General features: G+C 59.1%; 1 protein-coding gene across 1 annotated transcript; it reads right to left on the bottom strand.

The window, feature by feature from the left end:
* Positions 1-338: 338 nt before the first annotated feature.
* NUDCD3 (NudC domain containing 3) lies at positions 339-24,104 on the bottom strand. Its single transcript, XM_034070513.1, has 6 exons — positions 23,859-24,104; positions 22,420-22,697; positions 9,278-9,410; positions 5,647-5,790; positions 752-940; positions 339-609 (listed from the first exon to the last, which is right to left on the bottom strand). The coding sequence occupies exons 1-6, from the start codon at positions 24,054-24,056 to the stop codon at positions 499-501; spliced, it is 1,053 nt and encodes a 350-aa protein (XP_033926404.1). The 5' UTR covers positions 24,057-24,104; the 3' UTR covers positions 339-498.
* Positions 24,105-24,494: the final 390 nt, after the last annotated feature.

Raw genomic sequence — 24,494 nt, 5'->3', positions numbered from 1 at the left:
CCAAGGGGGGGCCGGGGGGGTGTAAGGGGGGGGGGGGTCAGTGGGAAGCTGCACGCACCAGGCTGGGGCTGGGTTCCCATCCCAGACCCCACAGCGCTGTGGGTATGGAGGAGCTGGTGGCCATTGGGGCCTAGAAGCCCCTGCCCCAGACCCCCCCATGTTGTAGGTGCTCCCCAGTGACCTTCAGCCCCATCCCGGCAATGGGATGAACCCAGGAGAACCCCCCCCCCCCCCCCACCCGGTGCTGGCTGGGGCAAAGCTGCCCAATGGCAGGGCAGGGAGGGTTCCCCCATCCCGAACCCCGAACAGAAGCATCCTCATCCCGCAGGAAGAACAACTGTGTCACCCAACGAGCTCGGTCTATTCCACAACACAGCAGAGCCCCCGAGAGCAGAGGCGAGGGGAGAAGGGTCCTGGTGCCAGGTGATGGGTCCGGTGCCAGGGCCATGGGGCTCCCCCCGGGGGCTCCTCCTCTCCCTGCTTCCTTCGGTGCCGCTGTCAAAACTGCACCGCACCAGGGGAGATGTTGAACATGGAGGGGTCGAACTTCTGGCCGCGGAAGGGGGAGCCCTCCGTGTCCCAGCCCTTCTTGAGCATCTCATGCACCTTCTGCACACAGAAACAGGCTCCGGTCAGGCTGGAGCTGATGCTGTGGGGTCAGCAGCAGCCCCCATGCCCTGGGTGAGGGACGCAGCCAGGTGTGCTGCCCATCACCAGTGCCCCATGGTGGTGTGGGGCAGGCAGCACCTACCAGCTCGTGGCTCTGGGGCTTGCCCTGCAGCTTCTGGTGGTAGTCGAAGGTGAGGCGGTCCAGCACGGCGTGCTCCTCCTCGTCCACGGTGGCCATGGAGCGCTCCTTGTTGATCTTGTCGATGTCGATCTGCTCCTCGCCCTCCAGGATGGCGTTCCACCAGTACTCATCCCCCTTGTTCAGGTTGATCTGGGGGTGAAACGTGGGTCAGGGAGCAGGAGAGGAGCCCCTGGGATGTGGTACCCCCACTATGGGCTCAGCTGTGCCCAGGCATTGCTCCAAGTCAGAACCCCCCCGTGTGCTGGGCTGCACCCCCAGAGCGTGAGCAGCAGCTCAGGGAGAGGATCCTGCCCCTCTGCTCTGGGGAGACCTGAGAGCAGCTCCAGTGCCTAAAGGGGCTGCAGGAAAGCTGGAGAGGGGCTTGGGACAAGGGCCTGGAGGGCCAGGCCAAGGGGAATGGCTTGAACCTGCCCAAGAGAGGGGAGACTGAGCTGAGCTCTGAGGCAGAAGCTGTTCCCTGGGAGGGTGCTGAGGCGCTGGCACAGGGTGCCCAGAGCAGCTGTGGCTGCCCCATCCCTGGCAGTGCTTAAGGCCAGGTTGGACACAGGGGCTTGGAGCAGCTGCTCCAGTGAAGGGGTCCCTGCCCGTGGCAGGGGTTGGAGCTGGAGGAGCTTTAAGGTCCCTTCCAACCCAAACCAGGCTGGAATGTGATGTGATGAAGGGGCCCTGCCTGGCAGAGTGTGCAGCTCCCACCACTGCAGTGCCATCATTCCTCATTCCTCTGGCCCAGGGGCCTTCATGTGGGTGACAATGAAGTTGACGATGCCACCATTGGGGCATCCCAACCCATGACCCCTGAATGCCTTGATCTGATTGTGCCAGGAGAGGTGTGCTCCTTCCTCCTGTGCTATTCCAGCACTGATCCCAGCAGCGAGGAAGGTTTATGGCATTCGTCAGCCTCTGCAAAGCCATCAATAAAGGAGGACAATACAATTTACCCAAACCTCCCTGGGATCTCCACAGCTCTGGAGGGGAAAACAGGGGCAGCCCTTAAAGGTGCGGAGCTGGTGCCTGCGGCCTGAAGAGATAAACCAGTTCATACCAGTTTCAAACAAGAGGGATGGGATGAACCCATAGGATGGGATGTCCCCACAGAGCTGAGCTCCCAAGGCATTGCTGCTGTCCCCACCAGAGCCAGCCTGGCAGCAGGGGATGAATGGGTGCTGGAGGACTCCATGGCTTGTCAGCCATCACCTCACCTCCATCCCAGTGTCAAGGGCAGGAAAACCCATCCCAAATCTTGACCCCACCGAATTCCCTTCCATCACTGGTGCCTTGTCAGTGTCCCCACCACCAACAGGCCCCAGGGAACCCACGGAGCCATGGACCAGGTGGATCCCTTCATCCACAGACCCTCAGGGGATCCTCTCCTCCCCCTGCCCCACACGTGGCCCTCACTTTATTGACTACACACCACTTCCCACCCCCATGGGAAGATGGAACTGTCCATTCCCTCAGCAGTACTTCTGTGGTGCTCCTCGTGCACGTGGGGAATGTGCTCATCCCCCTTTATTGCAGCTGGAGAGATGGAAAAGTGGGACTCGCTCCCAGGTGGGATCTCCATTGTCTGATGTGAGGCTATGAAATGCCTGCAGGCCAGGGCAAAGGTCTCCCTCTACCATGGGGTTTGTGGTTGGAAGCGGTGCTGGAGCACTCGCTATGGACAGATCCAGCCTCCAGCATGGAAGCGCAGGCTCACACTGGTTTCTCCAAGACATCCCTGCCGATGGCCTCTGTTGATCCAGCCCATCCCTTGGTTGGGTGCCTGCAAGAGGTTGTAGTGATGGAGCCTTGCCAAGAAGGCTGAGGTAAGGAAAGCCAAGAGCCTATGGCAGAGCCTGGGTCTCAGACGTCCTGTAAACCCCAGCCATGGAGAACGGCTCTGGCACGCTCCCGATGGGCTCCAGGAGGGAGCACAGGGAGGGAACAAGGACAAATCCCGACCTCATTATGTTCCTCACTTTGATTTGCCTCTGCTTGAAGCTGAACCTATGAGTTTCCCAGATGGGATCTCTGGGGTCCTAGAAATGCTCATGGCCATGAACCAGAGGAAGGATGGGGTCCCTGCTGTGTGCCCATGCTCTGGGTCAGACTGTGGCTCTGCTCTCCCAGCTGGCAGGTCCCAAAGGGTCTCCTGGGCTGCAGGGAGGCCTTTAACCTACAGCCCAAAGGGTTGCAATGAGTCCAGATGAGACTTTGAGGGATCCTCCAGTAGCACAAAGAGGGTGACAGATGTCACCGGTATGCACACGGGGTCATGTCCCAGCTCCATGCCCTGCCAGGAAGCTCACAGCCCTTTGGTGCCAGCGCTGGGCTTTGTCACAACATGAGGTTTCCTCTTGGATACTAAATACCTTGTCAGAGCTGCAGAGATGCTGTCAAGGGATGTGAGTCTTGGAGAAACAACCTCTCACCACCTGCTTTCCTTCAGGAACAACAGCAAAGTCAGTGGGAGATGTTTGGGGAGGTGACGTTCCCTGCAGGATGTGGAGGGCAGGACAGAGGGAGAGCAACATGGATTGTTATGACCTCAGCTTTACAGCTCACGAGATGACAAGCCCAAGACTGTGATCGCTGGTGACAAAAGCCCAAGTGTGGATAACCAGTGCTGGGGAGGAGGAGCACAAGAGAGGGAACAGGGGGAAAGAATCCTCAACCACAAAAATAACCCCCAAGCAAGTGTGTTGTGCACAACACCCAACCGGGACTTCTAAAAACAGCTTGTGTGGAGTTATTTTAACCTCACTTTTGACAAGCGAGCGGGTGTGCCACAGAAGGGAGAGCACAGGGACTACAGCCGGGAGCAGGGCTTGGCACGGGCCAGGGATGGGATCCTGAGCAGGAGGATGTGTGGACACAAGAGCCTGGAGCACGCAGGTGATCATTGATGTGTCTGCAAGAGAGCGCAGGACTCAACAGCCTCTGCACAGAACTGGAACCTTCCCAGATGGACAAGAGCAAGCAGGAGAGATTTCACCTCCTCGGCACATGGATCAAGCTGTACCTGCAGGAACTGCCTCAATTCACATCACAGACCACAGGAACATGAGCACACAGGGGCCTTCCACTGGACACAGCCATCGAGGTGGCCCAAGCAGTATCCAAGGTAGCCAGGATGTCCTCGGATGACTCCGTGCTGGCACTTGGGGAGCTCAGTTTCAGCTGTCAATCCCCCTGCCCCAGGTCCTGGGGAGGGAAGCCAGGTACCACCTTAGAGCATCCTTCAGGACCAAGGCACTCCTGACCCCACACACAGAGATGTGGACACACAGATTCAGGAACAGGAAGGGTCCATGAGCCCTGTGAGCCTCCAAGTGACCAAGTGACCCTGTCCAGGCCCACAGGCACTGAACAGAGCAGCTCATGAACACATGGCTGCCTGTCTCCTGATGAATGGACCGGGAGGAATCACAAACCACTTTTGGCTACTCAGCGCATGGGAAAAGGAGATGCTCTTGGACGGGAATTACTCACTCTGCTCCAGTTACCTACAATTCTTCAAGCGAAACTCCATCCCACCATCAATATGTTGGCAGCCAGCTGGAGCCTCACAACCCTGCGCTAACGGAAGCGGGACCCAGCTCAGGGGTTGGAGGGGATGGGACTGCTCCCCATGCTGCCCCAGGTCTCATTCCATCTGCCTGCTCCTCCGGCACAGGGTATTCAATGAGCATCATCCCTTACTGATCCTCAGCACCAGGGCTTCCCAGCAGTCACCTGTTGGGCCACCTCCTTTGGAACAAGTTTACTCCTTCCCGAGATTGTTTCTCTTCCCAGATCAGCTGATTTTAAAGAAGCTTAAGAACACTTTAAAACACGGGTTAATGACACCACCGCCTCCTTTTTCACGTGGCCTAATGGAGCTGGAGAAGCTCCTCTCTCCTGGTACCAGTCTGTCATGCCCCAGTACATCCATACGGATCTGCAGTGGCCACAAAACCCAAACAGGAATTCGGGAACTGACACTTGAGATCCCAGGCGGATGGGAAGCACCACAACCCCCAGCCCAGCTTCAGCCAGGAGCAGAACTCACAACCTCAGCCTGTTGAGCAGACCAGAAATGAGTGTGTTACCCACCAGTACCACACTGCTGGGCAGCCACAGCCCCTGAACCACCCTGAGAGGGAAGATCTGTGGTGCAGGGGCACAGGCACAATGCAAGCTGTGGTGAAGGCAGAGAAGGAGCCAGAGCAACTGCTTCAAACAGGGGAAGTTCAGGTTAGATAAGGCAGAAGTTCTTCCCTGTGAGGGTGCTGAGGCACTGGGTGCCCAAACAAGTGGTGAATGCCCCATCCCTGGCAGTGTCCAAGGCCAGGTTGGACAGAGTCTTCGGCAACATGGTCTAGTGTGAGGCATCCCTGCCCTTGACAGGGGGTTGGAGCTGGATGACTTTTAAGGTCCCTTCCAACCCAAACACTTCAGTGATTCTATGAACAGGCATCTGCAGGATGCTGGAGCAGGACCAGGACCAGGAGAACCAGAGGGCAAAGCCGGTGAGGACAAGCAGGCAGCACTGGTGCCACAGTGCCATGTCATGGCCTCTCTCTGCCAGCAGACCTCATGTGCTGGGATGAGGGGACAGTGACCCCCTCTAGATAACTGATGTGCTCCCAGCACTACAGGCTGCAGCTTGGGAACCCCCTCACCCAACCCAAAGGCTGTGCTGCTCTGCCAGCTTACCCAGAGGGGCAGAGACAAGGCACAGCACACAAAGGGCAGCGTGAGCTGCCTGCTGGACAGGTAAAGCCAGAGCACATCCAGACCTGGCTCAAACTGCTTCAGTCTTCCAGCCAAGCCCAGCAGAGCTGCAGGCCAAGGTGCAGAGAGCCCCTTACCAAAACACACTTCCCTGGCTCCAGGCTCCAGAGGGAACTCTCTGTGTTGATCTTGTGGGTGAGTTTCCCTTCCATGAGGACGTGCGGGCTGCTCCCCTCCAGCACTGCCACACGGATCGTGCTGCTGCTGATATCCACAGACACCTGGAAACACAGAGAGAGAGGAAATAAGCAGGGAGGCTCCTGTTTGCCCTCTTGCTGTGCTATGTGGGGTGCGGGGTCAAGTGCACTCGCTGGGGATGAGAGAGACAGAAGAGCTTTCAGCCCCGTGTGTAGCAGGAGCCTGGGAATCCCACTGCTGTTTCCCAGCACGCAGCAAGAGCTCGGAGGAGAAAGGAAACCTCTCTGGGATCAGAGGCTGAGCGGATGGAGCCCCGGAAGGATGTCATGGAGTCGGTTCTGCCCCGTGCCTCAGTTTCCCCACATAGAAACCCAGCAACGGCTCCATACAGCACTCAAAGGCTGGATGCCCACTTGCTGTGCACCAGCTCTGCAGGAGCACAGTGGGCGTCCATCGTCACCATGGCTGGTGTCCTCCTGGGGGCTGAGCCCAGCAGGAGCCATCCAGGGATCCCTACCCCAGCAAGAGCAGCAGAGCTCGTCCCTTCTTCCGCACAGCACCACAGGGTGCCGGAGCTGGTGGGCTCAGCCCAGCTCCCTTCTCCCTGGATGAGGGGACAGGAGGATCAGAGCCAGCTCCTGCCCGCAGCAGCCATATGGGGAACCCTGCTCCGACCTGCCGCGGAGGTGACATGGCTCTCCCCTGGGGAGACAGAGGCAGGCTGCAGAACCTCCCTCTCCAGAGAGACCATCTGCTCCCTGCTTTCCCTTTTGGTCCTGAGCTGCTGCCAGCAGAGCCTGAGCCAGGCCTGGGGACTGAGGGAGGACCTGGATGGGAAGGGGCAGGTTGGTGGCCCCGGTGCTGCCCCATCCCTGGCCCAAAAGGAGGAGACTGCGGTGAGATTTGCCTGCATTCTCTCCCAGAGTTCCCCCAGATCTTCCTCCTGCTCTGCAGATCTCATTTGAAATGTTATTACATTATCCATTACCTAGGAGATTTCCAGCAGCTCACTAGCTCCACGCAGGCAGCAGACAGGCAAAGCGGCTCCAGCCGGGGCGGGCACCATGGCTGCGTCTGATTGATGCCCCCCAGATACAGCCCCCAGACCCACTGTGTGTGACAGGGACCCGCAGGGCTGCAGCACAGGCCTGGACATGCAGCCCAGTGTGACACTGAGCTCCCTGCAGCCGGCTGGGAGCAGGACTGCGGTCCCACAGGATCAGGGAAGGGACATGAGCTCCTTTGGGATCTGCCTGGCACATGGCTGCAGACAGCATCTGGATGGGAACCATCTCCAGAGGGGCTGCAGCACAGAGCAAGGTGTGGGGATGAGGCTCTGCTCCTGCCACCACTGACTGCCCTGGTCCCTGGTCCCTGCTCAGGGATGCTGACCCCAGGCTCTCAGCACAGCAGGCAAGGGTAACACTGGCTTCTACCTGCAGCCAGCACAGAGCTCCCTCCAGGAGCAGTGATGGAGCACAGGGTGCATCACCAGAGAGCCCTGACCCACCTCGGGTGGAGAGGAATGGCCAAGAGGACTCATGTGCACACACAGTGGTGCCCGCTGAGTGCAGCTCTGGTGCATGTGGCAGCTTCTCTGATACCTTGGTGGGGTTTCACCCCACATCTACCCAGCATCCCCACTCCATGACTGCCCCCACCTGAACTGCCCCATCCTGCCCTGTACAGCCCCAAACCCGGGGTTTGGCAGGCACGGACAATCAGCACCAGACCCTGGGCAGTCACTGCAGGAAAGCCAAGGGCAATCCCACTGGGAACATGCTGTGCTGGCAGTGTAGCCACAAGCAGTGGCACCCCATGAGCTCCCCATAAGCACCTCTGCCCCCCAAAATGCCACTCACGACAAGACCCTGGTCTTGGCTCTGCCCTGGTTTTGCACCACGGCAGTTTCTGTGCACACTAAAACATTCCATCCCCCAGGAATGCAAAGGAGCAAAGCCCAAGCTCTGAAGGCATCCGGCCGGGCTCCTGCTCCAGGCACATGCCATGCTCACCAGCATCATCTTGGGTTAAGTGCTCAGGGAGTGCTCAGCCCCGTGGGCCCCTCTTGCTCCTGTAAGTAGATCAGAGAGGTGGGGAGCACAGGGGAAGATGCTCCCACCCACCCCATCACCCGTTCCTGCTCCACGGGCACTTTTTTGGAGCTCCATACAAGGAAACCTTAAGCTCTCCCGAGTGTAAATGTGCCATAGCAACAGCCTGAATCCAAAAGAGTGTCAGAAGGAAGATTCTGAGCAGCATTAGAGCCGGGCAACCAAACTGCGGAGAGTTTGAATCTCACCTTGGCAGGAGGAAGCCAGAAACCTGATCATCAGAGAAGATGGAGCTGTGCTGCTGAATGCAGGGCAATGAGTCTTTCCTGCAGGAACCCAAGTCCATCGAGCTTTGACACAGCCCTGACCCCCCTGCTCTGACCCATGACCCATCTGCTTCCAGCCCCTGCAGCTGGGGGAGACTCAGAGAATCAAGTCTCAAGTCAAGGGAAGGTCAGCAAAGCACATCCTGGCCCTGCTCCTCCTGCCCCAGCGAGGCCCCTGTGCCTCTGAGTGGCAAAGGACAGGGCAGGCAAAGCTGATGGGCTCCTGTTTTGGCAAGGACACAACTTCCCCGGTACAAAGAGCACTCCCTTGGCAGCGAGAAGCATCTTGGTGGCAATAGGATGCAGAGGGATGGAACATCCGCCTGGATGCCCCGAATCCTTCCAAGAAACAGTCTGGCTTTGTTTGGAGACCCACTGGGAGCGATGCACCTCCCAGTCCCCTGCTGTCCCCATGGCAGCCGTTTGCTCCCTCACCCCTCTGGTCCAGGTTGCTGCTGCCAATGACACTCTTTTGGCATGATCCGGAGCTGTGTAGGTTGGAGCTGGTGAACAAACCCAAGCGTACTCAATTCAGCTGCCCTGGAAGCAGAGGAGGACAGGAGGTGGGGAAGCAAGGGCTTCCCAAATGGAAAAATACAGCACCTAGGAAAGACAGGATAGGTCCAACCAAAGCCAGCCACGGGCACCATGGGCACCGCGAGTCCCTTGCCGGGAGGGGACAGAAAAGCTGATGTGACAGAGAAAGAAAGCTCCTGTCTGAGCCAAGGAGGGAGGTGAGACCCCCCTGCCCATGCAGCCCCCAGGGAGAGGGGCTCCAGCTCCTGCCATCCAGAGCAGGCTGAGTGCCAGAGGAGCCATTCCAGCAGCTCCCACTTGCAAACAAGAGGCAGGAGACACCCCAGGCCAGAGGGAGCACTGGGGAAGGAGCATCCATTCCCAGCCAGGCTCCGATACCCATGTGGGCCTTTGCAGTCAGTGGAAGCAGAGAAAGAAGGTGCCACGTGGTGCCAGGGAACCTGCAGGGCTGGAGCAATGGGACACTGCAGTCCCAACTGGAACACAGGCAGGCTGGGTCCATACACATAGCACCAGGGAAAAAGGCACAGCCACATCATCCTCCTTGAGTATGAAGGACAAGGAGCCTCCTGCTCCAAACACAGCTTCCCAGGCAAGCTGGGCATGTGAGGGAAAGGGAAATGCTGGCAGATACACCATTAACACCACTTTACCTGTCTGCCTTTCACAATGTGCTTGGGCACGGGCACTTTAATCTCCAGGTCACTGTAGTCTTGGGACCAGGAGTAGTTCTCTCGCACAGCTCCGTTGTAGCTGTCGGGGTTCGTCTGGAACTGCTCCTGTCTCCTGGAGGGGGAGAAACGGGTGACATGGTAAGTGTCAGAGGGAGCAGAGCCTGGGAAGAGCAGGAAACCTCCAAGTAGGATACAAGGAGCAGAAAGGGAGGACCCCATGAGCTCCCTGTGAGCTGGGATCACTGTCAGAAACCAGAGCTGGTGTCTTCCTCCTGGTTTTAGTGTGTTTGGGCAAATCCCAGCTGGAGGGAGATGGGCACAGAGGTAACGGAGCTGAGCTCCACTGACCCTGGGATGTGACAACTGGGTAAGTGCATCTTGAGCAAGGCTTGATGTGAACTGCCACGTCCAGCTGAGGAAACCTGAGGAGAAGGATGCAGCTGTGGGGACAGGATGGGACTCATCAGATCGATAAGCGATAATCAATACAGTGTTCCCAGACAAGACATGTGATCTCCATCACCCCATGTCCCTTTGGAAAGGCAGGCTGAAGATCTACTCCACCGAGATCTCCCGGAGAAGGCTTTCAAATCAAACCAAACCCTTCCTAAAGATAGCTGCGGTGCTCACAAAAGGCAGAGTTATTTTAAAGTGTTTTGCTATGTACCTAAGCCTCCAATCTGGAGCTCTCCAAACACGGGGCTGCAGAGCGTTACATAAAGGGGAGATGGGGACGGGTGGCCCCGGGGACCGCATCGCCCCACGGGCACCCCCCCCGAGGGGCCCTCGCCGCACGGGCGGGGGTGGCTGCGGCACCCTCATTACGCACGATCCATGGGTTTTAATTAACCCAGAGCCAAGGCGGTCGAGGGGGTTGTGGAGGGGCTGTGGGAACAGCCCTCCCCTTTCCTGCTGTTCTGATGCATCCGCAGCGGGCACCGAGGGGGTTACCGGCCCCACGGCATCCTCTGTGCCCCACTGCGGGTCTGGAGCCAGTTCCCATCATGGCAACGCTGGGGTCTGGAAGCAGCCGCGGGCTCCAGGCCTCCAGAGGGGGGGATTTGGGAGCAAGGGAAGAGCATCTTTTTACATGCATCTTGGCCTTGCCTGGCGGTCGCCCATTGGGTGCCCATCGCCATGGCAACGGGGTTGGCATGGCAGCGCCGAACCGGTGCTGGCGCGCGGTGGCTCCAGCTGCCGGCTTCCAACCGCCCCCGGATGGTGGGAGTCGAACCGGCTGGAGGGCGAGAGCAGGAACGGCACCGGAGAGTGGGAACGGAGCCAGGGATGGGGAACGGTGCTGGAGAGAGGGATCTGCAGGGCTCTGAAGGGGGAATGAGATGCAGCCCAGGCTCAGAGGGGTTTGGGCTTGAAGGGACCTTAAAGCTCCTCCAGTTCCAATGGCAGGGACCCCTTCCACTGGAGCAGCTGCTCCAAGCCCCTGTGTCCAACCTGGCCTTGAGCACTGCCAGGGATGGGGCAGCCACAGCTGCTCTGGGCACCCTGTGCCAGCGCCTCAGCACCCTCACAGGGAACAGCTTCTGCCTCAGAGCTCAGCTCAGTCTCCCCTCTCTTGGGCAGGTTCAAGCCATTCCCCTTGGCCTGTCCCTACATCCCTTGTCCCAAGCCCCTCTCCAGCTTTCCTGCAGCCCCTTTAGGCACTGGAGCTGCTCTCAGGTCTCCCCTTCAGGAGCCTTCTCTTGTCCAGGCTGCCCCAGCCCAGCTCTGTCCCCTGGCTCCAGAGCAGAGCTGCTCCAGCCCTCGCAGCAGCTCCATGGCCTCCTCTGGACTCACTCCAACAGCTCCACATCCCTCTGGTGTTATGGGCTCAGTGCTGGATGCATCCCATAGTCCTGCCTGCAGCATCTCTCAGTTTGACTGCACCCCCCTTACACCAGAAGCTCCACCTCCAGGCTCAGTGGCTGCAGGGGCCGAGGCAGAGCTCCCCATGCTCCTCCCAAACCTGCCAGCAAGACACTAGAGGGAAATGATGGCAGCATCCCAAGCATCAGTGTCTCCCTGAGCTCAAGCAAAGAACCAGACAAGCACCAGCAAATGGCTGCTTCCTTCCAGGCTATTCCCCTCCTGCCTTTCTCAGGCCAATCTCAAACGCCTTTGGGAGACAGCAAACCTGTGCCTGGTCAAGGTGTTAGAGCAAATGCAGAGCATCAAAGATGAGCCAAACCCCATCAGCACTTCACAGCATCCCTATGGAGGTCAGTGTCATTGTGCTCCTTCCACGTGGAAACCAAGGCAAGATTTGCTCTGCAACAGCTCTGCTGGACTTCTCTTTGCACAGCATCACTCCTGAACAAGCACAAGCCTTCCTTCTAGCCCCGGCTCATGGGGTGACCTCGTGCCCCAGAACAGGGGCAGTTTGTGAAGGTCTCCCTGCCAGAGAACTGCCTGCTCCTGAGCAAACGAGGGTTTGAGATGGTGAACACAGGCCTGAGCCTTGTTAGGCGCCTCCGACAAGCAGCTGACAGCTCCACCATCCATCTCCTGGAGGAATTCTTCCTTTCCTGGAGCTTTTCCAGCCAGATCCTTGCCTGGTCCAACTGTGCTTAGCACATGCTGGCGGCGCTCAAGAAATTGGACCCAGCTCCTTGGTTGGGAGGCAGCTCCTGCTTGCACCAAGCTGGGCCACCATGCCCGAGGTGCCTCTCCCGTCCTTCGCTTCAACAGCACCACCGTGCAGCAGGAGGGAGAACTTCCTGCACCAATCCCAGCGCCAGGACACAGCCCGTGCCCAGACCCACCAGCAAACCAAGGCCAGATCCAGAGCCCGGTGCTGGTTGCTGGTGGTAGCACCGCTCCCAGTGCGATGGTCACTGCTGCTGGGCCAAGCGATGGCTGAGGACAGGGAGGGTGAAAGAGCCTCAGGGTTTGGCACCGGGTGCACTTGGCTGCCGGTGGTGGGGATGCTGTGGGTGGGTCTGTGTGTTCTGTCTTGTTCTATTTTCGCTCATGATGTGTCATTTTGGGGGAGGTGAAACCTTTAACAATGCTCTGGCGAGAAGCAGCCGATCTGTTTCCCACTGCTCGGAGCCGCACGGCTGCGCTGGCACCAGCAGCAGAGATGCTCCCCTTGGGCAGGGTCGGACCCCAGGCGCAGCAAGAGGGGACCGGGACTTGCCGGCGGCATCACCGGGATGTGCCATGGCTGAGGCAGAGCCGGACGGAGGTTGAGAAACCCACCAGGCCTCGATGACACGTTTCCAGGCATTTCTTATCCCAGGATTTCCAGCTCCGTGGGCTGGTGACGCACGATGAGCTGAGTGATGTGGAAACGGTGACAGAGCGATCCTCTCGCTGCGGACACGGCTGAGCGCGGCTCCATCCTCACAATGCACCAGCTCCAGCTCTGCAAAAGCAGCACCGGACACAACCCAGGAGCAGGAAGCACATGCTGAAGGATCTGCCTGAATGTTCTGTGTAAGGAGAAGTAGGGCAGCTCCCTAAGTTCCTCTTTACTGAGGGCTTCTGGGGCAAGAATGCAAAGGTTGAGGAATGGATACAGCAGCACGGGAGCAGCCGTCCTTCAGGCTGAGGGTGGGCAAGCCTCATGGGAAAGAGCTAATATGGGCCTAATCCCAAAGGACTTGGTTTTCTCCATAAAAAGAAGACAAACAATCCCAAGGATTTCCAGACCTACTTAAGGAATCCAATCCCTGAGCCTGGAGCATCTCAGCTGTCTGCTGCAGGACCCCTGCCCTGTTGGGAGCAGGGCTGGTGGAAGGCTGGGACACCAACCTCAGAGCGCACCAGGACCGGGGCTGGGCAGGCACCAGGCTCAGGAGCCTGGGTGCTACCGGTGCCGTGGGTGCCCTCCGGCCCCTTGGCATTGATGGGAAGCTCCCTGCGGGAAGCAGCTCTGCTGCTGTTTGCTCTTAGTCAAGGTGAATTATTTAGGCAGCTTTAAGGAAAACGTGTCACACCAGTGAAGTGATGCAGATGTGGAGGTGGGTGGAGAAGAGGAACAGCCACGACAGCTGAAGCCGGGCGAGCAGGACTGGCTGAGGCACAAGAGGATGATATGGGGAGAAAGCCAGGTCAGTGCTGTGAGGCAACCGACCCAGCATATGCTGTGATGGGAACCTGCTTCCCTCTGCAGAGCTGCTCCTGAAGGAGGGATTTGTAACAGTCCTACCCCACCTGTGCTCTGCCAACACATCCCAGCAGGTCCCACAAGCACATCCCAACACAGAACACCACAACACCTCTCTCCTCCACAAGATCTTCCTATGTTCTGAGTGGGAAAAAGAGGGGAATGGCTTCTTACAGTGCCCGTGCCAGCAAACAGCAGAGAAACCCCATCCCAGCTCTGTCTTAACCACTGTCAGAGGCCCCGTGCGATGCATGAAACCTTCTTCAAGCTCAAGAGGTTGCCAAGAATGGAAAGATCTCATTAAGTAATAATGAAGTTCTGAGCCAGGAGGCAAAGAGAGAAGCAGGCACAAGACGTCCGCGTGCCCGGCCCAGCTCGGCAGCAGCACCATCAACCCAGCCAGGCTCAGTGCTAGGAGCAGGCACTCGGATCAAGGCTGCTGCTCCATGACAGCAGCCTGGAGCACGTGGCACCCATCAATGTAAGGAATCCCGCATCCCAGCGCTGCGATGACTCAAGGAGGCACCAGGAGCTGCAGGAACAGAAGCTGCCACGCAAGCACCTGGGCAGGCTGCAGCACTGCTGGGATGGAGCTGAGGGCTTCTGCCCCATGGGGGGGTTTCTCCAAGCCAGAAGCCTCCATGGCAGCTCCGAGTGCCAGTGCTGGCAGCTGGGCTGGGAGAAGGACCCTACCTCCTGCTCGCTGTGGCCTCAATGCCTCTGCCTCCACCAAGGCAGCAGCACTCGGATCTTCCTGTAGCTCCAGCCAGCACTGCTTGGCTCAAGGCACCCTGGTGGGCTCCTCAGCACACAGGGAGGATGATGCAGAGGAGGGTGAGAGGAGCCATTTGCAGCCTGTCCCCCCCAGACCTCTGCAGGATGCTCAGCTCTGCTGCTGCAGGTAGCACAGGGCAGGCACTGTCCTGCCTGGTGACAGTCATCACCAGGCTCCTGCTCCCATCCAGCAGCCTGAACCACACCTGCATCCAGGCTTCCCAGCACTAACAGGACTGGAAATGACTGCATGAAGAGCAGGACAAGGGTGAGTGATGGCAGAGCCCTCCCTGTGTCACTGTGGAAAGGCCACGATGCTGAACTGCAGCTCTCCAGAGCTCTGGCTCCCAGCCCCTGCTCGCCAGCAGGACCAGGTGAAAGCTCAAAGCCACCTCAAGCCATGGGAAGGGCTGTGCACCCTCAACAGCTTCTGTCAAGCCCCAGCGTGAGCCAGACTACAGGAAAACCAACCTGAAGAGGGTCAGACATGGCCTCTGCTCCTCCGGTGCTGGAGCAGCTGAGTAACAGGTAGAGAAGCCGAAGGTTCCACCTCTTTGGAAACTGCATTTCCAAAGCTGCAGGGATTGTGTGTGTGGAAAATCCCGGGGCTGAGCTCCTCCTGCCTGCATGCTGCAAAGGAGCCTCCCCCCACCTCCACACTGAACATCTCCTGGCATCACAACATCAGCACAGGGCACTGCATCCCTCCTGTTCTCACCCCCGAAGTGCCAAGGCAGCAGCGGCATCACTATGGGCTCTGTGGCCCTTCAGCAGGTCCTGCAGGCACCCAGCAGTCCCAAACAGCTCCCTTGGCACACAGAGCTCCCGTTTATTAGGTGTTGGGCTCAGCAGGGAGCAGCTGAATCCCAATCCCTGCCCTCTTCGAACTCAATTCATAGCCACAGTCAACAGCCTCAGGATCCCCTCGGATCCTTCACCCCCAAAACAGAAGCTCAGCAGCAGCTCCCCAAGGATCTACCCCCATGCACATCCCTGTATCCCATTGACTTCTGAGCCCAGATGACCCTGGGGCTGCCCTGTACAAGCTGCCCCACAAGGCAATGCCTTTACTACTGAACCCAGCAGCCCAAGAGCGAATCCACCCAAGGCACAGCAGTCCCAGTGTATGGACAGCAGCTCTGCCCCTCTCCCAGCCAGGTAAGAGCCTTCCTCTTTCCCAAGCTCACACACTCCAGGCAAGCTTTGAGCCTTCCCTTTTGGTTCCTGAGTTATTTATGGAGCCCTTCGACAGAGCCAACTTACTGACATTAGGCGAGTTTAAATGCCACCGCCAGCTCCAGGAGCTCCGAAGCGTCGCACCAGGGGCTGGATTTCACTGCTGCTGGGATATGTAGGTCAAGGACAGCAGGATACTGCTCACAGGAGCCCCCCAGGACCCTCATTGTTTGTACAGAGCTGATACAACCTTGGGTTTCAGGGGTGTCCTCCGAGACACCTACAGGCAGCCAAGCCGGCTCTAACACCTAACTGCATACAACACAACCACGTTCAGTTACAGCTCCACTGGAAATAAGGGCATAAGGCCAAAGAAATCCAATGGGACAAAGTGGCCTCTCGGACCCCCACACCGTGGACACCAATGGGGCTGTGCTGGACTGTGGTAGTTTTCCACATTAGGCCACTTGTTTCAGTGTTAAAAGAAGCAAACAGAAGACGCCACTTTAAATCAGGATCAGGCACATGCTGTCCCAAGCCTCCAGCCCTGGGATTTTCTTCTTGTTAAAAGACAAATTTATAGGTTTTAATTTAGTTATTTTTGGTCCCAGGACCTAATTTGGGAGCTCAGTACCTTGGCAGGGCAACCAAAGCCCTGAGCAACACAGCGCACGATGGGAACCGGCGCTCCACTGCTGAGCTCTGTGCTGCAGGAGCCCCGCTCCCCATGAAAGCACTGGGGAAACGGGACCCCAACTGATGCTCAGCAGCAGCAAAAGGCTCCTGACAGTCCAGGGCTGCACCAGACACAGGGCCGGGTGGGTCCCATCCTTAGCTCAGGCATTTCAGCCCCTTGAAAAGATGCTGCTGTGGGAGAAGGTTTGTGTGTTACAGCAGTTCCCTGGTGGGAGCCACAACCTCTGCTTGCAAGAACCCCAGAATCAACTCAGTTGGAAGAGACCTTTAATCTCATCCAGTTCAACCATCCCCAGCCCTGCCGAGGCCACCCCTGCCCCATGGCACTGAGGGGGGTGAACCCTTGCAGGGCTGGTGCCTGCAGCCCTGCCCTGGGCAGCCTGTTCCAATGCCTGAGCACCCTGTGGGGCAGGAATTGTTCCTCAGCTCCATCTAAACCTGCCCTGGTGCAGCTTGAGGCTGGTTCCTCTTGTCCCATCCCTTGTTCCTTGGGAGCAGAGCCCAGCCCCTCCTGGCTCCATCCTCCTGCAGGCACTTGGAGGGAGCCATCAGGTCCCCCCTGAGCCTTCTCTTCTCCATCTGAACCCCACAGCTCCCTCAGCCCTTCCCCATCTCTTGTGCTCCAGGCCCTGCTCCAGCTCCGTTCCCTTCTCTGGCCCCATCCAGCCCCTCAAGGTCTCTCTTGCAGTGAGGGGCCCAGAGCTGAGCACAGGATTCAGGTGCAGCCTCCCCAGTGCCCAGCACAGGGGCACAGACACTGCTGCCGCACTAATGAAAGACTCTGCTTGGCACAGAGGACTTACTTTAAAGTTTCCCCCTTCCCCCAGTATAACCTGGACACATCCCTCCTAGACATCAAACCCAACAGCCCCACAGGCCCAGCTGCAGCTCTGGAGAGTGAAACAGCTTTGGTGTCACCAGGTAAGCGGAGGACTCACTGCCTTTCTTGCCCTGGGCATGCAATGGAGGGAGATCTGGCCAACATGGGGCTTCCTGTTCCCAGCAGCTCCCACTTGGAGAGGTGGTGTTCAGCATGAGGGTTGAGGATGGGAGGAGAAGCGTTTGTGTGATGCCAGTTGACTGGGGGAGGACCACGTTGCTGGAAGAGGGTTTCATGGCCCCATGAGGACAGCTCATGAGCAAAGAAGCAGGGTAGGAAGTGAGGAACACACAGGCTCTTGCCACTGAGCATCAGCAAGAACACCAGAGCATCATGTACAACCAGGAGGAGCTAAGTGAGAAGCATCCTCGTGCTTCTCACTCACCAGCCTAAAAACAGGCGGAAAGGGAGAAACGGACACAGGAGGAAACCCCCCATGGGGTGGAGAAGGGAAACGGGAGCTGCTTCCTGCCCCTCTGCCTGCACAGAGACAGCAGCCGCTGCACAGCCAGGCAGGGACATCACTGCATGCTCCGTCTGCTCTGCTCTTCCCTAAGCATCTGCTGCTGCTGCAGACAGGACAGGGGCCAGATGGGGCCTGGCGGTACCGGGTCAGGTCTGTCTGCCTCCCACTTGCCATGGGGGAATTCCCTGCGGCCCCTCTGCACAGCTCCCGAACGCAGGAGGAATGAGAACCAGGACAGACACTGCCTTCAATATGGATCAGCATCAGCTCCATCTTTCTGGGTCAGGCTGGAAGAACAGCGCGGACTCAGGTGAGCTCCCACCGAACCCCACAGGGATGCTGGGGAAGGAAACCAGTTTAACTGGCTTCTGGTGTGGATGGGCCCAGGCAGAGCCAGCTGAACAGGAGCATCCGCATGTTCCCTGCCTCTTCTACTGGAAAATGCCTGAGAGGAGGAAGCTTGGGACAACACTGCCTCTGAGTGAAGCCACACCAGGCTCAGAGCCAGCAGTGTGCAGTGGTCCCTCACCTCCACAGCCCTGCTCAGGGTGCTCAGCAGTGAAACTCCCCTCGCCAGCACTCCAAGGAGAACAAAGCCACGTCAGAAAACCCATCCTGCAAGCACCTCACACAACAAACATCCATCTGGACTCCCAGCAAAGCCAAGACGGTGCCAAGTCCTATTAGAGTCAAACAGGAGCTGCATGGACATTTCCCAGGATGCTGCTGTGTCACCTTGAGGATGCTTCCTGGTGTGCCCCACAAAGGGTTAACCCCAGGGCTTTGGGAATGGAAGCGGCTGCTTCCAGGAGAGCAGAGAGCAGTCAGCTCCCACATTAACACGTTTCAGTTCAATTCCGCTCTGCCCCTCACCAGGAACAGTGGGATGGGAAGCACAGGAGTGAGTTTTGTAGGTCACTGCTGAGCCATCCGCAAGAGGGACGGCAGGGCCAGCCCCACAGCAGAGCTCAGCTGGACATAGGGCAGCATGGTCAGGGCCAGGCTGGGGCACAGGCAACGCTGCTGCATCTTCATCCCCTCCTTCAGCACAGCCACATTGAACACACAGCGCAAGGGGAGCATCCTCCCCGGGTCACACATGCCAAGAATCCCAGCCTGGATTGGGTTGGAAGGGACCTTAGAGCTCATCCAGTTCCAATGGCAGGGACCCCTTCCACTGGAGCAGCTGCTCCAAGCCCCTGTGTCCAACCTGGCCTTGAGCACTGCCAGGGATGGGGCAGCCACAGCTGCTCTGGGCACCCTGTGCCAGCGCCTCAGCACCCTCACAGGGAACAGCTTCTGCCTCAGAGCTCAGCTCAGTCTCCCCTCTCTTGGGCAGGTTCAAGCCATTCCCCTTGGCCTGTCCCTACAGGCCCTTGTCCCAAGCCCCTCTCCAGCTTTCCTGCAGCCCCTTTAGGCACTGGAGCTGCTCTCAGGTCTCCCCTTCAGGAGCCTTCTCTTGTCCAGGCTGAACCAGCCCAGAGACCTGCAGGGTTTCCTTTAAGGCCCAACCAGCCATGAAATGCCCCTTCCCACTGCAGTCCTCTCCTATACCCCTCTCTTCCCTCTCCACGCTGCAGGAGGTGGTCAGGCCACAGAGACCCCGGGGTCTCATTCTGCTCTGGTTCAGTGCTCATGTCCTGCTGGTCCAGTCCTAGAGGAGCAGAGGGACCAGTGGCTGCCCCAGCTCCCTGCTGTGGAGGGAACCATCATCTTTTGGGGGAACCCTTCAGCATCTGCCCACCCCAGAGGTCCTTCTCTGTGAGACCCCACCTGGGTCCACTGAGGTCTCAAAGAGCAGCTCCAGCTGGAGCACCAGGGAGGAGACAGTAAGGCTGGATGGAGAAATACATGGGAGTCAGCATGCACCATCATGCACAGGCTTTCAGAGCTGCTGCTATGAACCCCCCGTCACCCCCTCCTGCCAGAGTGGGGCTCCCAGGGCATGGAGAGGAGGGCTTTGCCCCCCATTCTGCTCCAAGAGAGAAGGGAGCAGAGGGGAGCCAGGAACCAGAGTCAGAAAGCACAAGCTGAGCCCAGGCCGGGCTGCACAGTGCCACACGTGGGCTGCCGGGCTCTATTTTAAATGCTGTGTGGCAAATATATGCAGGATGAACTCCAAGCTGGGGGAAGGGGAGGGTGCTGGGTGGCGGAGGTGTTCAAAATTAGGAGCTGAGCTCAGGCAGGGATGGCTTCTGGGAGCAGATGGGGGAAGAGCCAAGCTGGGGCCTGTGTGAGCTGTGCGGCTGCAGCGCCAGCCCCAGCTCTGCACCCCTGGGGGGCACAGCCCCGTGGTGGGGGGCTCATGGGGGCACGATCCCCTCTGCCCCCCCAGTGAGGAGGGAGGGCAGGATGGCCAGGGAGGGATGCCAGGACACCCAGGGCAGCTGCAAGCTGGGCTGAGGTGGCACAAAGGAGACCTCTGGTCCCCCTCGGCACAGCTCCTGGCACTTGGGCACCCCAAAGACACCTCACTCCTTGGCACAGTGACAGGCACTGCACCCCCTGCCTTCGGCAGGCAGGAAGGTGAAGGACATGGAGAGACCCTCATCGCCTGCAGGACCCCTCTGCACCCACGAGGCTGCCTTGCTTCTGCTCTTCCCTTGTGCATCGACCCTGAAAAAGCTGCTACCACCTCACTGTGCTCTGCAAGATGCTCAGCACCAGCTCCCCAGCGCCCGGGCACACAGCAAGGCTCTGATGGGAGCTGGCAGATCTGGGCTGGTACCTGCCCTACATTGAGGGAGCAGTCAGGTTGACAGAATGAGCAGGTTTTTATATAGACCTGGGTGGCAGAGGTTTGCTTCCCAGCGGTGGGGGATGTGCTAACCCGTTCAGTTTCAGCTTTCCTCTGCATCCCTGCAGCCGGAGCCGCACATTAGCCATGCGCCGCTCGTAGCCAGGCTGGTGGCTCCGGCTTCTGCTCCAAGGGGCTGTGCAGAATTAAGCAGCCGGTTCAATTATGAATAAGCTGTCGGAGGGTGCCCAGGACACCCGCTCCTGGTCCCTGCCTCTCTCGGGGGGCTCCAGTGCCCCCCACAGGCACAGAAACCAACTGCAGCCGTCTGACAAACCCAGCGCCTTCCCTGCCCTACTTCGAGCCCGCACACATCCTGTTCTGGCCTGGAAACCAGCAGCGGGGCTGTGGGGCCGGGGTCACCCACCCGGCAGGCGCAAAGGACTGCGAGCACTTCGCCCCACAGCACGTCTGGGGCAGCAGGAAAAGGAAAGGCTGAGGTGGGAGAGCAGCCACACAGCTCTGCGTTCAATGCGATGTCTGTGGGTGCAGAACAGCATCCGAGGGCCTGAACTCTGCCACACACTCAACTGCACCAGGACAGACACCCAAAGGGCTGTGCTTTCGCAAGACTCCCACCCCCTGCAGCAGAAACCGTCCCTGTCAGCTCCAACGTCCTCACTATCAGACACATCCTGCTCCCACACCAGCCCTCGGCTTCCTTCCTCCTCCCTCCAGTTCCCTTCCCACAGCCTTGACATCTGTTTTCAAGCACCTGAACACCACTTACAGCAGCTGCTGCCCACAACAAAAGGCCCAAGTGGCATTTTCACATGGCAGAAGGCAAGAAACGAGGGCTGCAAAGGGGCAGAAGCACTCGGGGCAGCCCAGCTCCCTCCTGCTCCAGGGGTTTGAGACCCCCTCTCAATTAGGATAAATCAGGGACCTGCCTGCTCCAACAGGGCTTTTTTGGCTCGTTCATTTAGTGCTGGGAGGTGTCACTGACAGGCCTGAGGACACCCTTCCCTCACCAGGCCAGCGCTGGCAGCAGGATGCAGCTTTTCAGGTGAGCTCATTTTTGCCTTCTGGCTTATTTTTATCCTGTGGGATTTGTGTCAGACCTGTGCAGTTAAGCCCAAGTCCTTCCCCTCTGCCCCATGGCATCAAGTTACTCGGCAGGCCCTTTGCCCAGGAGCAGCTACTGATACCCCTTCCCTTCAGACAGCTGCCACCTCCTCTCTGCCACTGCAGGCTCAGACTCTGCCACAGCTGCCATGGGTTTGGTGCTCTGACCATCCCTTCCACATGCCAAGGGCAGACAGCCCCTGAAGTCTGGGCTCTCAATCCTCTCTACCCCTCATGGTGTTGGATGTGGGGCTCTCCCGCGTGGCCTGCTCCCACTGCTGCTGTGTATCAGCTAGCCCAGAGCACAGGGACCACTGGCCCACGCTGTCCTCCTCGCCACACACCAGTGGGACAGCAGGGACAGACTGCAGCAAGCCCCACAGAGGACCAGGAAAGCAGCAGTGAGTGCACAGGGCTCCAACCACAGGCGACACTGGGGCGGGACAGAGATGTCAGTGGGGCACAGCCTGCACATGGTGAGGCAAGCACTGCCTTGGGCTGAGGAGGCACAGGAGACTCAGTGGTGCAGGAGGCCCTGAGCAAGGGCTGGGCGGCTCTGCCTCAGCTCAGCAGTCAAGGTGACGCCTGAGGAAGGTCCCTGTGCTCAGACACTGGTTCAGAAGCCCACACCAGAGCACTGGAGCTCCCCTCCTGCTGCGCAGCTGGAGGAAGGCTTTGGAGCAAGGACATTTCTGTAAATCACAAGGCTTGAAAGCAGCTCATTCTGGCAAAAGAACACAGCTAAAGACAGAACTCTCTGCAGCACTTGACTAAGCTTCAAAGTTGGCCCAGCTCTGAGCAAAGGGACCTCCAGAGGTCTCTGAACCCAATTCTGAAGTGTGTATTTGATGCAGTGGCTGGTCTCGTTGTCTGCCTCACACCAGCCCTGCCTGCACTGCGGGTATCTCATAGCACCCAAGGGGAGTCCAACACCAAACTGCCATGAGAAAAGGGCTACACGATGGGAAGACACCAAAGCAGCAGCAGTAAATCAAACCCCTGCTCTCCTGGGTAAGTACCCACTGCCTCCAGCCACTGGAGCCCTCACGGGAGCCTCCTGCAGGGCTGAGCACTGCAGAGAACAGTGTGCCCAGGACAGTGAACACCACCTCCATGCTTCTGCCTCCCCCCTGCCAGGAGCACAAAGAGAGACCCTTACGTGGGCAGCTCTGCTGGGGCTGTGGCCCCCACGGCCTCTGCAGACTCCAGGCTGGGGGCTGTGTCCTGGGCTCCAGCTGCCTCCTGTGTCCCTGCAGCTCCCTCAGCATCCGGCACTGGGATGAGCTCTGCTGTTGTCTCTACCTCCACCTCCTGAGCTGCAGCAGGTGCCTTCACCCTCTCAGCAGCCTCCTCCTCCTCCTTCCTTAGCTTTGCCTCCAGCTCCCGGCGCCTCTTCTCATCATCCTGCCTGGCCATCCGCTCGAAGACTTTGAAAGCCTGAAAGACAAGAAGCAAACCCAGCAGGTCAGTGAGCTGCCGAGCTCTGCTGGAGGAGCCAGGGAGAAGGAGAGCAGAAGCATCACACATCTGGGGCACTCAGAGCTGTCCCTCCCTCTCTGGACACCAGACACCCCCCACTCCCCACACCACACTGCTTCAATAGCCAACAAAACCAGCTGGTGACTAGCTCTAAAGCCATATGGGCACGTTGAGGAGAAAGCCCAAGCTCCTGGGAGCCCTTTTGACATCATGTCCTGGGTCGTGTCCTGGCAGCCACACTGCAAAGGGCAGAGCGAGGAGTTGGGAAGGGGGCTCTGGAGCCAGTGTTCACCCAGGGGCTGTCTGCAAGGCTGAAGCTTGCAGTGCAAACAGGACAAGCTGCACTGGAGGCCAGTGACGTGGAGCTCTCAGGCCACACAGGTGAAGGAGCAGAGTGACCTCAAGCCAGAACTGAGTCAGGTCAAAGCCATGCACTTGCTCAGAGGAAAACCATCCCTCCCTGCCCCAGGGTGAGGCTGCTCCCCACACTGTGTCATCCCACTCTGGTCTGCTCCTGGCCATGCCTGGATAGCACAGGATGGAGACTGAGGTAGGCCCAGCACTACAAGAGAATCACTGAGGTACTGGAGAGGGGCCAGAGAAGGGAACGGAGCTGGAGCAGGGCCTGGAGCACAAGAGATGGGGAAGGGCTGAGGGACATGGGGGGTTCAGATGGAGAAGAGAAGGCTCAGGGGGGACCTGATGGCTCCCTCCAAGTGCCTGCAGGAGGATGGAGCCAGGAGGGGCTGGGCTCTGCTCCCAAGGAACAAGGGATGGGACAAGAGGAACCGGCCTCAAGCTGCACCAGGGCAGGTTTAGATGGAGCTGAGGAACAATTCCTGCCCCACAGGGTGCTCAGGCATTGGAACAGGCTGCCCAGGGCAGGGCTGCAGGCACCGGCCCTGCAAGGGTTCACCCCCCTCAGTGCCATGGGGCAGGGGTGGGAACGGTTGGACCGGATGAGCTTCAAGCTCTTTTCCAGCCCGGTCGATTCAGTGACTCCCGTCCCTCCCATTCCCGGTCCCCATTCCCGGTCCCCATTCCCGGTCCCCATTCCCGGTCTCTCCCGGCCGGGCTCGGACGGGACAGACGCCGTTGTCGAGGCCCAGCGGCCGGTACCTGCAGGGCCATGGCCTGCGCGGCGCCGGGGGGGAAGCCGAGCCGGTCTCCAGGCCGCAGCAGCAGGCGGTAGAAGTCGGTCTTGCGGTAGAGGAAGCCGAAGAGGACCCGCAGGAACTCCTCGACGTTCCCGACGTGCTGCAGGATGCCCAGCAGGGCCTGGTCGTACATGTCGGTGAGCGCGGCCGCGGCCTCCATGGCGGCTCCGGGACCGCTGCCACGGCAACCGCGCCCGCCCGCGCTTCCGGTCCGCACCCACCCGGAACCCGCACCGAGCACAAACGTTCCGGGCTCCCCGAGGGCCCCGCGCTCCCGACGGCACCGGTGCCCCCAGTGCCCCCAGTGACATCCGTGGGTCCCGCAGAGCGCTCAGCCCCCCGACGGCACCAGTGCCCCCAGTGCCTCTAGTGACATCCGTGGGTCCCACTGAGCCCCCCGACGGTATCGGTGCACCCCCGCCCCCAGTGCCCCCAGTGACATCCGTGGGTCCTGCGGAGCCCTCAGCCCCCCGACGGCACCGGTGCCCCCAGTGCCCCCAGTGCCCCAGTGACGTCCGTGGGTCCCGCAGAGCCCTCAATGGCAGTAGGACACTCAGAAGTGCCCACTCCCCCCCCGTGGTACCCAGGGGAGCCCCAG

The sequence above is a fragment of the Melopsittacus undulatus genome, chromosome 18 (genome assembly GCF_012275295.1).
Source record: "Melopsittacus undulatus isolate bMelUnd1 chromosome 18, bMelUnd1.mat.Z, whole genome shotgun sequence".
Lineage (NCBI taxonomy): Eukaryota > Metazoa > Chordata > Aves > Psittaciformes > Psittaculidae > Melopsittacus > Melopsittacus undulatus.
This window is presented reverse-complemented; position numbering and strand designations above follow the sequence as displayed.